Source organism: Cylas formicarius, unplaced genomic scaffold (genome assembly GCF_029955315.1).
Source record: "Cylas formicarius isolate icCylForm1 unplaced genomic scaffold, icCylForm1.1 PGA_scaffold_1__22_contigs__length_36826433, whole genome shotgun sequence".
Classification (NCBI taxonomy): Eukaryota; Metazoa; Arthropoda; class Insecta; order Coleoptera; family Brentidae; genus Cylas; species Cylas formicarius.
In genome coordinates, this window is record NW_026844264.1 from 22,106,235 (window position 1) to 22,123,459 (window position 17,225).

A 17,225-nucleotide genomic window follows, 5' to 3' on the forward strand; every position below is an offset into this window, starting at 1 on the left:
GTTTATTAAGCGCTCGCAGTGCCCAATTAAAGTCGTGACTAAAATGGCGTTTAGCAAACTTGGTGCATAAGATACCATTTTAGATTCCCTTCTCCAAAATACGCACTGAAAAGGCGAAACTGATGTTGTGGTTGGTTTAGACGTTTTCGCTACATGAGTCACGCGTTTGTGAGCGATGGCATGTTTTCGGTAGATTTCTATTACGGATGGTATTTTGACCTATGTCAATTCTGACGTTCACGTCACACATCACTAAGTGTCACTGTTTTGAAAAAACGTTTTAAGTCACTCGTTTATTAAGCATTCGCTCCGTTCTTGCCAAAACTTCCACAGTCTACTGTAATACTTTTTACAAAACATCTGCATTCCTCCTGCGTCGGTTTTTGTTTAGTCGAACTTGCTAACGTTTCGCACATCATCCTGTTGGCGTCTTCAGAGCGTGACTGAAACTCTCTGTATCTGCTTATACATTGCACAATGTATAAACTGGTACAGGTATAAAAATCTACGTTTTGTAAAATGTAAAACATGGCTCCATAATTCATTCCTAGGTCTGATAACGTATCTAGCTCAGATAGCTGTACATTTTCAAATCATTTTTTATTTATTCGCTAGCCCTAGAAACCACCAAATGAAAGTTTTCATATCTCTATATAACAAACAACTTAAAGCAATAAAGAAATAATAATTGTAAGAACTGCCCACATATAATAAAAAGGGTATAAGAAATGCTAGATAGAAAAATGAAGTAACTGTTTTGAGAAGATTTCTGTAAGGATAAAGTGATGAACTGATCGGATTAAAATGATTGATTGGAGTATCTTTTAGAGTCAGCTCAGAAATCGATTTATAATTTTGTCAGGTAAGTGTAATAAGAAGAAACACTTTTTTCTTTACTAAAAAATATATAATAATTTCAACAATTATCAACTGTATAACAAAACGGATATTTATAAAAACTATAACCTAGAACGCATTCTTAGAAATAAACCGTTAAATTACTGTTTCTTAAAACCTTTGGTATGTTATCGGCAGCATTCACTTGCTCACTACCTTCGTCTTCCTAAAACGAGAAGCGTATTTGCCATTCTTTTTAATGTTATTAAGTAGCAAACTTACCCTTTGTTCCCAAGCCATTTGTTTTACCCTCCCGAGTGCAACAGGTGTAGCCAAAGACTTTAAATTGGACTGTATACATTCTCGTCTAGAAGTGGACAGGCGACTAGAGGTGACCGACATAGGTGATGAAATTTTATCATCACCGAACACTGGATTACTGATTTGGCTTTGTGTTTTTTGCTGCTTATCTCCGTAAGCGGCCACTACGTTGGGCCTTGGAGCTCGTTTCCTGTATAAAAATGGATAATGGATAAATGGATAACTTCCGTATTCAAAAAATAATAGATCACATAGTACAAACCATATTTGAAATAATAAACGTGTATTTTTGAAAACTTGTATTTACCATTACCAAACAAATATCTTAATAGCAAAACCGCTGTGCTCCTCTACACCAAATGCAATGCATAGTTCTGTTAGAACTTGTTCGACCACATCGAGGTCATTATCATCTAAGAAATTGAAGATTAGGATGACCCTCGCCCACAGCAAGGAAGCGTTGCGTGTCAAATAGAAAAACCAGTTTTAGGTTTGCTCTCAAATTGAATATTTAAAAATGCTGTTTTATGTGTGCCGAAATAAGTAACTTAAATCCCATTCATTTACGACATACAAAAAATTATGGACTAGGTGATTTACCTATGCAGACGCTCTCTAATAAGTCAATTCTGTTTAATTGTATATGGGTTAATTCAACAATCAAATAAAACACTAACCCCTATTATAATTATTATCTTTAAAAATGAAGAAAGGAATAATCGATATTGAGGAGTTTTTAAACTTTTCATAACACTTTTTGTAGAAGAAAGTGTTTTTCGTTTTATTGGTAAAAGCTCAGAGCGCCGAATTTGAATTACCCCGCCAGCAAGACAGTGCTTTCAGTAGAACGGCTCTTGGAAATAGTAACTAATCAAATACAAATTAATACTGATTCATCATTGATTCATTAATCTTTATAGAGTTTTAGTTTTTTGAAAAATATAGAATATTTTTTTAGATGTTTTTTATTTGTATTGTACTGGATGAAAATGGACTATAAGTGTCAAGAAGCACTATGCCCTGTCTGCCAAACTGTTTGATTCGACCGCAACAATGAGAAACAGGAGAGGGTCGCTTCTCGTCTTGGTATCGATAGTAAAGAGAAGTAAAGAACCAAGAAACTGGACTATAAATTGTTATACCGAATTTAGCATTTTTCTTTCTCAGAGTTTGTCTTGTGGTCATTATATTGTAATTTTTGGTAGTGCATTTCAGTATATAATTTTGCATATACCATCATCTGGTCCGATCAAGAAAAAACAAAGGCATTTGGAAATACATTCTGATAAATTCAGGCAAGAAAATTAGCGTAGTAGCAGTACAGAATACAAATATAAATTTAATGGATCTATATTAAGCCTGCTAGATATTATTATTATTATTATTATATATTAAATAATGCATACTCACATTTTACAAATACAGGCAATTAGAAAAACGAACAAAAAACTGAGCAGCAATAGAGCAGCACCGAGGCCTGCCATGAGCATGGATGACATATTGTCTCGTTCATTTTTGGAGATTACTGTTGCCGAGGTAGTGCCGATAGTAGAAATCCGCACACCAATCGGTACAGTGGTTTGTTTCGGAGGTCGTCCACTATCAGTAGCAGTGACCATTATAGATGCTGTACCAACCGATAAACCTGGAAAGCAAGATGACATTATGTGGTTCGCAGACGAAACTTTCTGGAAAAACCTACTTTTAGGATTTTTCAAAATAATTTCGCCGTTAGGAGTTATGGAAAACAAGTGGGCGTCAGGACCTCCTAGCGAGAGTGTTATCTTGTCGTCTTTATCTCCATCGGCAACTTCCACTTTGCCCACAAGTGTACTGGTTTTGTTTGCTATATTCGCCAAGAACTCGTAGCGTGCGTAGCGGAATTGAGGCTCCCATTCGTTGACGTTTTCGACTGTCACGTTCACGAAACATGAGTCGTTCTGAAATTATTTGAAAAGTACCGTAGTTATGAAAAGGGTCTCAAACATGAACTTATAAAAACGAAAATTACATGCAATGTTTCGAATACGTTAGGCACAAGGTTTGAATAAGTTTTTTATTTCCAAGTTTTTTTTTGTATATACTAATTTTATAGCGCTTGTAAAACAATATTGTTTAAAATTTAAACAATTTGTTGTTCTTCGTGGTAGCAAAACTCTCGTTCGTTGTTTGTTATGGATGCAGTGTGAGCAATATTTACACGATTCACTTACCGAAATTCCATTTGTGGCGAAAATTTTAAACGAATATTCGGATTTTGTTTCGTAGTCCAGCTCTCCAACTAATGAGAGCTCCCCCAATGAATTTATCATAAACGTCTTGAGAATTTCTTGATTCGATACGAAATATTTGAGGTGCTGGCCCGGTTTGTTGTTGGTGAGCACCCCCAAAATAGAACCCGTAGTCAAATTTTCTGCCGCTCGAATATGAAATATGCGCTCACTAAAGCGAAGATCTTCGTAGGCAAACTGTCTGGTAACTGTTAAAGTTGCTAATGCGTATCTAAATTAACATACAAAATCTGGTTTGAAATGAGATAGTTTGAGGCCCGGCATTAATTTGGAATACGAATACGAAACAATTACATTAGCATTTCATGCTCAAAAGCAGTTAAAAAGTGTTTTGCGAGCATTGGCGGCATTTATTCTCGAAATGACCCATTATCATTAAATTATTACGTCGTAAGTCATAAGTTTACACAATATCCTATATTTTTCGACGTTCAGCTTTTGGAAATAATGATCGGCATTTTCCGTAAACTTGCAATATTGCAAATATTGTGACAAAAACCTCATCAAACCTGCAGATACCAAACTAAAAACCTTACATTTTGAGTTTAGTTGTAAGATCCAATGAGGACTTTTTTAAAGAACAAAAAACAAAATAAATAACTTTTTTTTTCAGAGTCGTTAGGATTGTTAAATTATTTTTTCCTTCAGTTAAACAATAGTATTATTTCCAAAATTTGATAATAATGAAACCTTTTAAATTCAATTTATATAAAAAATATACAGTGAAAAGTTCCTATAGCGAAACTCTGTATAATGTAAAACTATTAGGTCAGCATACAAAGCTATGTACTAATCGACTCTGTATAGCGAATTTCTCACTTTCTATACTGAAAGAAAAAAGGGCACATCAGATAACAAAGTAAGGAATGTAGGCTGATTTGTAATTAACAGAGTCTTTAGTGTTTTTCTCGCAATAAGCGATTATGTCAATGCCTTTATCCGTATGTATAAAAGCACACCATTGTTTCAATCAGTTCTAATTTGACCTAGTGAATACTGCGAGTATGGCGAGTAAGCGAAAAATTTTATCTCTAGATGATAAACTTGCTTTAATTCGGGAGATAGAACGGGGAGAAAAGAAAAGTGATGTGGGACGTATCCACGATTTGGAAGTGCAAAGAAAAAATCATTCAGGCTGAAGCGGCAGGCAGTTCTAGTAAATACTAAGAAAGCCAAAATTTAAAGATTTGTATCGGGCAATGTTGTAGTCGTTCCAACAGTAACATCTTAAAAATGTACCACTCTCTGGACCTATCGTAAAACTAAAAACAGAAAAGTTTGCTGAACAGCTTGGCATAATCGATTTCAAGGCTTCGGAGAGATGGTTGGAGCAGTTCAAATAGAGACATGGTCTAAATTATGGACAGATAAGTGGCGAAGCCCGTGATGTCGGCAGAAACGTCACTAAATTGGCTGGAGAAGACACGGCCAAAACTAGCAGAAAAATACCCTGCTGACGACATTTTTGATGCTGACGAAACTGGTATTTTTTACAAAATACGAGATAAAACTCTTAAATTTCGAAGCGAAAAGTGTGTGGGTGGAACACTTTCTAAAGAACGTATAACAGTATTAGTAGTAGCTGCCAATATGAGTGGGAGAGAAAAAAGAAAGCTAGTCGTGATTGGAAAATCAACTAACCCAAAACAGCAAGCATTTGCCGGCCATTTACAAAGTAAATAAGTCTGAATGCATGCTATCGCAAATTTTGGAAGAGCAGATACGGAAGTGGGATGCAGAATTACAGGGGAGGAAAATTTTACTTCCCTTAGATAACTGCCATGCACATCACCCTATTCCAAATCTACGGAATATTGAATTTCTTCAAGCCAAAACAACAAGTGTATTATAGCCGATGCACCAGAGCGTAATAAAAAGTCTTAAGAGAAATGATCGAATCCGAAGACCAATTTTCCATTAATATTCTAGATGCAGTCAACTTTATTAGTAAAGCTTGGAAAGAGGTGACAGCAGAAACAATTCAACACTCCTATCGTCATGCAGGACTTATTACCCAGACAAAATGCGAACAGGACTTGGAAGATGATCAGCCACTAAGCGAGTGGATAAAGCAGATTCAAACAACAATTACGTTTACGAGGAGTTGCAAGATTTTATGGTGATAGATCAGGATTTGCCTATAACAGCAGACTTAACAGGGGAAGCCATATTACAACAAGCAAGAAAAGGAAGAGCATCAAGAGGAAGAAGTTGATCTGGGACCACCACCAACCATTCAACAAGCCCTATATTTAGTTAAGCTGCTAGAGAAATTTTTTATATGCCCCTCTCGAAGAAATGGTGAAAATACAAGCCAAAGTACGAGATGCGTATTGGCATACTAAAAAAAACAACCGATTATTTGAAACATTAAATGTAGTTCTTAAATATTTATATAAAATGTTCCTAAGTAGATGTTAAAATATGTATACAAAATAATTAAATATTGCAGAACACATATGCGTATTGTTATTTTTCAAGTACCTATAACTCGTTATAATGAAAACTCTTCTTAATGAAAAAAAAATCAGTTCCTTCAATTTCCCTATATAGAATTTCGAGTGTATTATATTCTGCTGTATTTTAAACATACGCAAGTTATAAAAATGTCTGTATTCAAAGAATCCCACAACAAAATCACCCGCCACGATGCAAGTGTTGTAAAATTGTTTGAAAAAAAGTTTCCGATGTTGAATAAAATATGAGATACTTCACTTAAAATAGAAATATGAACCTGTCATGATTATTTTCTTGAGATGCTCTGATCACTAACACAGCCGGATGCTCCAATTCTTTATCTTTTAAAGTTTTTGCCAATGTAACACTTCCAGTGCGGCGATCTAACCGAAAAATGGTGTAATCACCACCCGAACCATCCCAGGAGTAGAATATTGGTTCGCGAATTCCTTCGTCCTGATCAAACGCGTATATGGCGCGAGGTTTTATTTCCAAGTTCATTCCATGAGTTGCTGTTTCTGGTATTGTCGCTGTATATCTTTCATCTAAAAATCTAAACTTGGTGTAAATGAGACTAGTTTTCGAGTGGTTTGTTAGAAGATTTACCTTGGATTTTGATCGTCGCTATCCAAAATATAAATTCTGAGGACTGTGTCTGTCGACTTTGGTGGGTCGCCGTGATCCTGGGCGCGAAGTGTGACATTAAACGACTTCACCATTTCGTAATCCAAATTTTTTTTGAGCACTAAGTCTCCTTCGAGTTCGTTTTCGAATTCAAAGAAGGCCGAATAAGGTCCAGGAACCACAGAATACCTGAAAATTTTCACATTTTCGCCAATTAGGATTTTGTGTTTGTAAAATATTAACCTATATATTACCAAATGTTCGAAAATGGTCCCGGTTGATCATTATCGATTGCTCTGATGCCTTGCATCACGGTGGACCCCACTGCTGTGGCTTCCGAAATATTTAACATGTATGGCGCGTTCACAAAAATGGGTGCATTATCATTGGCATCCATTACCCTTCAAAATAGCTTTAATGCCTAAGTTTGTCTTTGTAGTCACAATTTTTCTTTAAATTTTGGTACGAGTTAGAGTAAATTAAAGAGCACACTCGTCGTGTAATAAATATCATCAGCAGTAAATGTGATTTCAAAGTTTAATTGAGAACCCTGGTCTGCACTATTTATGTCTGTTTTTTTATAGTTTTTGACACTACAGTCTATTTTCTTTCATCATAAGATAGAACATTTTTATTGTATGCTAAACCTTTTCTTAGACGGGTCTTTTACCCCTTATTACAAAAATAGTTCTATTTTTAAATATGTGACTGCTTTAAACTAACTAAAACTTGACTCATTCAGTTGGAATGGCAAAATTGTAACCATCATAAACCAATTCTGTAAAAGGGTTTATCTCTTTATTTATAAATAAAATTGAATTCTTTTGGCACATATTGCAATCAACTTTTGATACTTCAATATAAAATATTTCACCGACTCATTTTCATCTCTCCCATCCCGAGACCCCTAAAACTTTAATCTATGCTAGCCTCATTGAAAAGCACAAATTTAGTGCGCAGATTAGAGCGTTTGACATTATTCTCTCCGTCATACAGATTCTGCTATGAGTTTTAATATTAACTCCAAAATAATGCAAGCAATTACTGCTAAAACTACTAAATATTTTGAATTGTCCTCATTTATGATAACTTGTAATTTATAATACAACAAAAAGATAGATTGTGTTGTCTTCTAAAGCTTTATAATGAAAACTCATCGTCAAATTATTAAAAAAATTAAAAATTTAAACAAGTTTTATTTCTGAAATTTTATCATTACACCTAGTTATTATTATCCATTTAATATCATTTTATACTTAACGAAAGAAAACTTTGAATTTCCCGTCTGTTCCAATTTCAGGTAAGTTCGATAAAAAGGGAATTCATTAGAAGACCGACCACTACATAAAATAATGCTTACGAAGAGAATTAAAAAGCTCTTTCAATACCACCTCTGTTTTTTAAATTGTTGAGATTACATACATTGAAAGGGAACAGATGCATTAAACTAAGCAACTATTTTTTTCTTCTATAACAATTGTGGAAATTAATTTCAACTAACAAATTGTACCTTTTAATAATTGTAATTTAATTGTTTGTTTTTAATAAATAAAATATTAAAAAAATAAATAAATTCGTGTTTAGTATTAGCTAAAGTTTCTCAATAGAAAAACACACACTAATTTTGATTTCAGAATTCACAACCAAGCTTCGATTTTTCTACCGTAGGACTTTCGTTAACCGAACTAAAGAGTCATAATACAATATACCAGACGACACAAGAATGTGGGAACATAACTTTTAAACGGCTTGAGATAGCTATTTGAAATTTGTAAGGGTGAATATAGGCTGAATGTCCTACTTTTTAACAATATGCAGTCAATGGTTGCACTTCCGGTTTGAGCGGAAACTACAGTTACTTTTGAATTTTAAGTGGCACAATCGATATTTTTTTGCAGTTTTGGATTCGGGAGATCATTCTATGTAGGATAGAACGTTTTTTGTTTCTCTTTTTTTTTAATTTAATTTAATTTTTGAAAATTGCGTGTAGGAGGCTGTGGAAAATTGTGTAAATACTATTTACCGGATCACCTGATCAAGGGAAAAATTGTAAATGAAACTTTTCTTTACTTGTCTAATGGCAAATAGCATTTAATATAATGAACTATTAATTTTTTTGGATAACATGGGTTTTTCAAATACCACTCTAGCGGGAACCAAAACTTTTTAAAACCGGTACTTTTTTGCAACATTTCGACACCAAAAAAACAGATTAGTATTTAAAAAACATACAATTCAAGGAAGAGTTTCTTCTGAGATTCAACGGTAAAAAATTGATATGCTTTTGGAATAGGCGGATACAGTCAAAAACTAACGTAAGCATTGTATGTATACGTACGTCATAAGCTACAAGCACTTTTTACTAGAAACTCAGAAGAACAAGAGAATAGAATTTTTCTTCTTTTCAAATCGGTCACTTTTTGGGATAATTCAACAAAACATATTATTTTGGAAATCTCTTAGAAAATAAAACCTCAACAGTGTTAGTAGAATCGACTTGAAAGTGGTATATCAATGTGTCTTACTAATAAGTGCGATAGATATTTACTTAATAACCAATTTACTTTAAGACGAAAAGTTTATAGAATATTTTCAAAATGTCCTCCTTCTTGTAGACGACACTCCCTGGCTCTAGAAATTACAATTGCTGTAACCCTTCCTAACATTTCTGCACATGCAGTTGTAGGTGGAACACTCGAGTTACATAAACACGGGTTTTCACGTGCCCCGAAACAAAAAAAATCTAAAGGTATCAAGTCAATAGAAATGTACAAACTGTCAGAATTTTCAATCATGCCGACTTGATGATGAGTAGAAGCAAAGCCACCTAAGTAATATTTTGTTTTTATAAAAACGTTTTTACTTATCTGGCTTTTTCCTTCCTGTGAGGTTATTTTTTCACGGATTTTGAAAATTTTGGTGTCAAAATGTTGTAGAAAAAGTACCGGTTTTAAAAAGCTTTTGTTCCCACTAGGGTGCTATTTGAAAAAACAACTTTATCCTAAAAAATAATAGTTCCTTATATTAAATGATGTTTGCCATTAGACAAGTAAAGAAAAGTTTCATTTACAATTTTTCACATTATCAGGTGACCCAGTCAATAGTATTTATGATGGTCATAGTCTCCTAGATACAATTTTCAAAATTAAAAAAGAATTTACAAAAACAAAAAAAAGTGATAAAAACTATCATATCCTACGTAGAATGATCTCCTGAATCCAAAAATGCAAAAAAATACAGGGTGTGCCGTTTAAAATTCGAAAGTTATTGTCGTTATTAACCCTTCCAAATTCCAAATCGCTATCTCAAGCCGTTTAAAAGTTATAGAGTGTTCGCACTTTCTTGTGTGATATATATAAATATATGTCAAAATACTACTAGTACTACTGCATTCCATTGTACAATGATTAAAGTTATCTCGTTTTCGAAATTAAAAAAATATAAAAATATTAGTGAAAGTTGAAATTTATGTTACACGTATGTCTAAACATTTATCACACCCACATGTCAAATTTTGCATTGTTTACTAACCTAATATTTATCGGAATTACATATTCAGGATCTGCGGTGCCCAGCCGTTCACACAACAAAGTTAAAAAAACAGATGATGGTCCATCTATCCCTTCCTTGTCAAGTGGACGCAGCAATGTAAGGTTTCTGGAGCCCGGGACTATTTCCACGGGGCTGTCCTGCTCCTTGATGCGTAACACGATCGATCCCGTGATCGGTCTTGTATTTCCCAAAACTTTTAAGCGGCCAATCATACCACCTACCGGTAGGTCTTCCGATACGAAAAATGTTTCCGATGAGGCGCCGTTTTTGAGGTAGCAACGGTTGTCTCCAAGTCCTGTAGAGTAGATTTGTTCAAATTAGTATAGGAAACAAGCTAATTGTGATATTCAAATGCATGAGCCCGAGAATGACTCTTTCAGATTTCCATTTAATAAAACGAAATTTTATGCAATTAATTTCACCCACAAATGTTTAAATATGCAAAAGGTTCGAATCGGCAAGGAAATTGTCCATTTGTTAAGAGTATTTTTTATTTACTACAATTTTACAATACCTAATATTAGAAGTAAAAAAGTAAGTAAATCAATATGCTGGGTGTCCGTCTCCATCTTATCTCCATCTCGTATCTCTCTTAAAATAAAAAAATATTTTCATGAATCAAGAATTAAAGTACATTTAGCCGTTCATTTTTTAAATGCAAAGTAATTAAACTTCAATAAAATTCAAGATTGTGAGATAATTTCCAATAAAATGAAATAAACTAGTTTTTTTTTTTAATTTACATTTCTTTAACGTCGTCGTGAACAATAATTCAAAAAGATAGATAAGGTTTTGAATTAGTGAATTAGTGAATTAGTTTAGTTAAATCAACTCGAAAATAATGGAATAAATAAAGCATAGTATTTAAATGCATTAAATGGTATTTCGAGAACTTCTGTACAAAATCTTACTTTTAGAGCGCTCTAGATTTGAGAAAATGATATATAATTTATATTAGGTGCTCAAAATAATGGGTAGTGCAGAATTAGAAAAATGAAATAATGTGCAGAACAGAAAAATATTTTAGAACTAAAGGTACCAAATAAATTCGTTAATTCCATTTTTAGATACTTCTAATCCGTTTTGTGTGAGCCATTGTAATGCGTATTTTAGCCGCTTGGCGATACTCATCTAAATTCAGGTCAGTTGACGAACTGGTTCCTACAGGCTTTAACAATAATTGATTGCATAAGTTTGCCAACAATCCGATCAAAACTTCAGAAGTTTCCAATACCTCATCTATCTATTTTTCGTCTAAAAATTCACCAAATTACGAACGTGGGAAGTTTAGTATAAAGCAAACGCCAAAGAAAGTCAAGTTAATCCATCAAACCTCAAACCACTACGCTTAAATTGGCATTGCCAATGTCCGAATAATATCAAATAAAATATTGTGAGAAAGTCCGACCAGGAGGCCGTTTTTTGTCCTACCATTATAAAATATTGCTCGGTTGCATTTAGGAAATTTCAAATAATTCTCAAGCAAGCGCTATTCGCTGCCAATTTATTTTATTTCCTGGTAATCTAATTGACTTGTAAAATAGATTCCCACCTAATATTACATTCATAGACACGCTTCTCTACAAATAATATATCGACGTTTTTGCAAACCATTTCGCAATGAATATTGTGTTTTAGCCTTTCACTAGATTGTCACTGTAATTTCAAGAACTTTTACAGTTTTTCACTTTCGTTTGCTTTTAATTGGCTATGTTTGAATGTAAGGTCCTATATGCATTTATATATTTTCTCGATATCGTTAATTCAAGGATGATATTATTTACCTTTTTCCATTGAGTGATGTCTAGGATGGCCCTGGTATATAATTAATAATTAATTTTAGTTTGACACTATCACACTCACTCACTGTCAATTTATCTACTTAATTGGAAATATCCATTAATAAATAAAATAACAAGTAACCGCTTACCATTGACGCCTAGTAAAGGATGGCAGAAGGTGAAGTAAAGCCACAAAAATTTTAAACGGGCCGTCTGCCAATAGTATTTCATGTTTTTGAACGCATCTGAAAAAGAATGATCTTATTAATTAAAACATTTAACTTCAAGTTAAATTAAGTTTTACTGAACCCACTTGTATTTTGAAATAATGTTTATGCTTTAATATTGGCGCAATATTAAACAAACACTTTTTTGAAAGAGGGAAGCAATAATGAAGTGTTAATTAATTATAAAAGAGATCGATTATTTAAATATTTATTTAATTTAGAAAGATTTATCAATATGAAGAGCTACGAGAACGATTCAGTTATGTTAAATATTTAAAAAAAAAATTGAATTTTGTGGAAATTGCTCTCTACCTTCAGAAAGTAACCAGAATAGATGGCATTAGTTCACGTTAAAAGAGTATTAAATATTTATTCTTTAATTTAACCGAGCTTGTAGCACTTATCGTTTCGGAGAGGGTATGTATTGATTTTTATTAATATATTACTATTTCTACATTTTTTTTCAAATTGATTTAAAATGGAGATCCCTTGCAAACACTGTTTTTAAAAGAATGCAAAAAGATCGAGTGCACAAAAGTTTTACCGGTTAGTAACCTATTTTTTTGCGTTTTTTGTCTATACAGCGAAGCAAAATAAAGAAATAATTAAAGACACAAAAGATGTGTTCCTATAATTGCTAAATTTAGAAAAAAAAATTATAGAATTTGCAAACTTCCCGCGACGCCACTGAACTTCCTAGCTTAAAACTGTTTTGCGCCAAATTTGACGAACATCAAGAAAATTTTCAACTAAATCCCATTTGAAAGGGTATTTAAACTAATTAGATTTTCATCTCAAAACCGGAGTAGATTCGCACCTTTAATTTAACGAATTCGGTTTAAAAACACCATGTTTTAAAGGCTAAGAACTATAGCGTTGTCTAACGGCAGACAATAACAATAACATAAACCAAGAAACCAACATATTATCCTATATACGACGTTTCTCGCATACTACACAACACTCGCAACATGATTTAAGACTGAGGAAAGCTCGAAACTTAAACTAAAGTAAGAAATCTGGTAAAATGAATTACAATAGTCTTTTACAATTTCCGTGACTAATCCATGTCAGTGAACCCAATCTTTTGGTTAAAACAGGCAATATAAATTTTCGATAAAACGACTCACTCGATTCGCTTGAACTTGTTCCTAACTAGAGCAAAAAAAATGTTCAGATACACCGCCGTAGGTTTATTAAGCATAACAGTAAATACTTACCTTTGGCAGTAGCAAAAATATTTATGCAGAATCGTGCACAAAATAAATCAATGATATCAACTTTTAATACCGCAAGAATTCTTTGAAACAACACCCGCACACACCGCACTAAATCCAATGAATATTGTAAAATGGTTGTTTAAGAAATGAGGCAGTTCGTTATTTTTTCCGGTCTACGAATTTCACCTGCTACTTACTCCGCCGTGTTCATTCACCGAAAAAGTTCTTTGCCTCACCTAAAGTAATTAATTGCTCATTGTTGTTGTTACGAATAATAACGAAATTTTTAACTTTTTCTTATATTCTGGCCCTCTCTAATTTGGTTTAACGTTAACGAAGCGGAAGTAGCGCTCCGCAAGGGATGCTACGAATATGAATCATAACTGCCAATGCTACACACGCCATCGCATGAAATCGATGAATATATATTGTAAACTACTGAAAAGAAGACAAATTAAGTCTAAAACTGGGGGACTATATGGTAGGGAACATTAGAATGTAATTTTTGTTAATGTTGTAGTTTTTATTTACGAAAATATAAAATTTCCTTTACTCATACCAGTTATACACTCCCATAGCATTGACGGACTTATCAAGTTACAAAAAAATACTGGAAAGAACAGGGACTAAGAACGAAACAAAAACGAGAACGAAAGAACGAAATTAACCGAATAATTTATAAGAATGAAAACGGAAACGAAAACGAAATTTTTATTTTATAATACTATATATAAATAATTTATTATTATTATAATTTATAAATAATTTCGGTTAAGGATTTTAATCGGTTTAATGACACAATATTTTTGAAAGCTACTCCTAGTAGACATATCGGGGATGCAAGGGTCTTCTTTTCACGTTGGCCCTTCTATTTACCACTACTTTACCAAAGATTCACGAGTATCTACTCGCGCTCACCACTAGTGCTCCGCTATAAAGTAGGAGAACCGAAGGTGCACACACATGCAGGGTATCCCATATTATTTTTCAGGGCGATCATCCAATATTTTCTTACACAAGTTCGTTACATTCAGTTATCGGTATCAATCTGTATTGTGTTTCTGTTTGTGTGTCTTAATCTTGTTATTATACATATATAAAGGTAACATTTTAAAATAATAATATAATTTGAACTTATAAAAATATTACTGCTCTAACAAATTTCTCAATCTCAATTTGTAAAGTCAAAAAGTGCAACACATCAATAAAGGGAAATCATTCAGGACACTTGCAGCGACATGTACAATCTTGACAACATTTCTGCAGGCTCATCACAACCGCTTTCGTCAAATTCATCAGCACCAACTAAAAAAAGGCGACCAAATATCCAACCTACCTTAGATGACGTCGTTAAAAAGCAAAAAAACAATAATTCAGGTAAAATTACTCCTGATTTGTTGTTAGCATATTTAATGATACGGGTTTTCGAAAAATTTTAGATCCAATAATAGCTAGACTAGACAATAAAATCGTAATTAACCTGCAAAATATAAAAAAAATGTGTCGTTAAATACTTTAAGCTTAAAAGAAATAGTAACGACAGAATGAAAAAGAAAGTTATTATCTTTCCAAGTTGATGGAGCAAGTAGACTTAATAGAAGTATATCAGTAAGTATTCAGTATAACAACAGACAATGGGGCAAATATGCTCAAAGCGGTGAGTTTGTTACAAGACCAGCAACGCGATATTATTAGTTACGACGAAGAAAATAAAGAACAAGAAACTGAAGAACAAAAAATTTAAGAAAATGAAAATGAAATTCGAGAAAATGAAGAACAAAAAAATGGTAGTAATCCATTTATTACAAACCTAGATGCTTCCATATGTGACATTGCTACAAATTCCGGATGTAGCCCCGTTCTACGAGGTGTAAGGTGCGCTGCACATACTTTGCAGCTTGCCGTGGATGATATGTTAAAGTTAAAAGGAGACTGTATTCTGGCGATAATAGGTAGAGCTAGAAAGTTAACTAAAAGATAATATATAAAATATTAAATTAATTATAATTAAACAAGAAACCTATTATAGATTGTGCGACACGTGGCATAGCACCCACGATATGTTCGAAAGACTTTTCTAGAGACATGGTCGGAAGCATTGAGGAGCTATATTTCAGCGAAAATGATTGATCAGAAATAGAAGGCATCCGTAATGTTTTAAATCCTGCGAAAAAACAGCAAAATTATTCCTAATGCATTTGTTAGCTGGAGATTTTTATTCTGCCTGGCTGAATTGTAAAATGGAAACAAGTAAAATTTGTAGCCGATTTTCAATAAATTTAGTGGACTCCCTAAACGAAAGGGAAAAAGCACTATTCAATCAAGATGTTTTATCAACTTCACAAATAGCTAAAAACTACATCTCATATATATGGAATGCTCTAAAAAAATATAAGATATAAAAAAAGTTTTTACCGTTATTTCATTTAGGTTCACGAAAGCGAAAGCGACATTTTCTGGGTGTGAACGAAAAGAACGAAAACGAAATTTTTCGTCTTCGTTCTGATCGGAAAGGAACAAATTACTTTTCGTTTTTAGTCCCTGGGAAAGATATAGCAAAGTGGCAACTATATAAAAACAGTTCTAAACCTGAGTAATTCGAGTACCGAAAAGTGTCATAGAAATTAACGGCCATTCGGTGTGGGTTTGTATTTGTACTTTATGATTTCTCACTTGTTAACTAGGAATTTTATGGCCATTTGTTTAACAACTTTTTAATTCGGATAACTGATAGGGATCTTGTGTTTGTATTTGTATTTGTATTGAACCCCTTTAATTCCAGAATTATTTTTTATACACATTTATTTATTATACACATTAATTTTATGCTAGAACAGTGATTAACAATCAGCCTCTGGAATTATGGCTTGTATCAAATAGATGGAACTCTAAGAGTGAGTTTGGGTTTGGGTTGCCATTGCTTTTGCAATAATTCGTCTACTCCAGTTATTAAACTTATGTTATCTTCTCGCTATTTTATTTAGTTGTAAGTAGTATAGTCGTGCTGATTCAAAGTCATTTTGAATGTTGGAGATTTTGAGTTCGTTGCTTGAGAAACCTAAAATTGTCACTACAAAAGAACAGGTCCCTCGACCATAATAAAATTGTATCTGGGGCAAGAAATACCAGCAAGTTCCTAAGTAACCTATTGTCTTTGTACATTTTTTCTCTTAATTTACACCCTCGCGTCTTTGGCCTGATCATTGTTTTCAAAGTTCTTCCATAGCCCTAGGCCTTCATCCAATATTAAGTGAGTCAGTTCAAGCTGTGCCGTCAGAAGCTTCAGGAAATTTCACCTGACGATGTTTGGAAAATCATGTGTCGAAAATTTGGCACGTAGTGCATAATACTAGTCCCATAAATACAATACAAATTTGCTAAATAAATCGGCAGCTTCGAACAAGGTTTTATTGAAAAAAATTGAAAAAAAAAATTGTGGTTTATATTGATATTTTAGCATGACAGAAACACAATTAAAATGTAATCTGAGAGGAGTCATAATTTTCGCGATCTCTCTGATGCAGTGTTGAAGCGTGATCAAATTTTAAGGTCTCAATTTTTTCAATTGTTCTTTCTCTCTTTCCTTCTCTAACAGAGCCGACGGAAGTGGGGAAGAACGAGAATAACGAAAGTCTAATGGAACCATCTGGTTTATTTACTAATACTACTGAGTTAGAAGGATCTGGTTCAACTCGATAGTCCTGGATATTCGTACGGGAGTAAAAGATCGATAACAGTTTTCTTAAGGAAATAAACACAATTTGGATGACACGCCGCTTGCAACGTGACTTGGAATATTATCTAATTTTAGTATCCAATCAAAGCAGGGTATTTTGTTGGTCACGTTGCACCGGACATGGAACGCTTCGCTCGTTTGTTACGATAAGGAAAATTTTGTTATTGACGTCGCGACGG

At 33.4% G+C, this 17,225-nt stretch overlaps 1 protein-coding gene across 1 annotated transcript; it reads right to left on the reverse strand.

Annotated features, from left to right (window-relative positions):
- Nucleotides 1-979: 979 nt before the first annotated feature.
- Nucleotides 980-11,892, reverse strand: LOC132697119 (protocadherin-like wing polarity protein stan). Its single transcript, XM_060662410.1, has 10 exons — nt 11,867-11,892; nt 10,062-10,377; nt 6,785-6,931; nt 6,513-6,719; nt 6,184-6,459; nt 3,372-3,660; nt 2,861-3,098; nt 2,569-2,803; nt 1,120-1,348; nt 980-1,063 (listed from the first exon to the last, which is right to left on the reverse strand). Exons 1-10 carry the CDS (start codon nt 11,874-11,876, stop codon nt 980-982), a joined length of 2,031 nt encoding a protein of 676 aa, XP_060518393.1. The 5' UTR covers nt 11,877-11,892.
- Nucleotides 11,893-17,225: the final 5,333 nt, after the last annotated feature.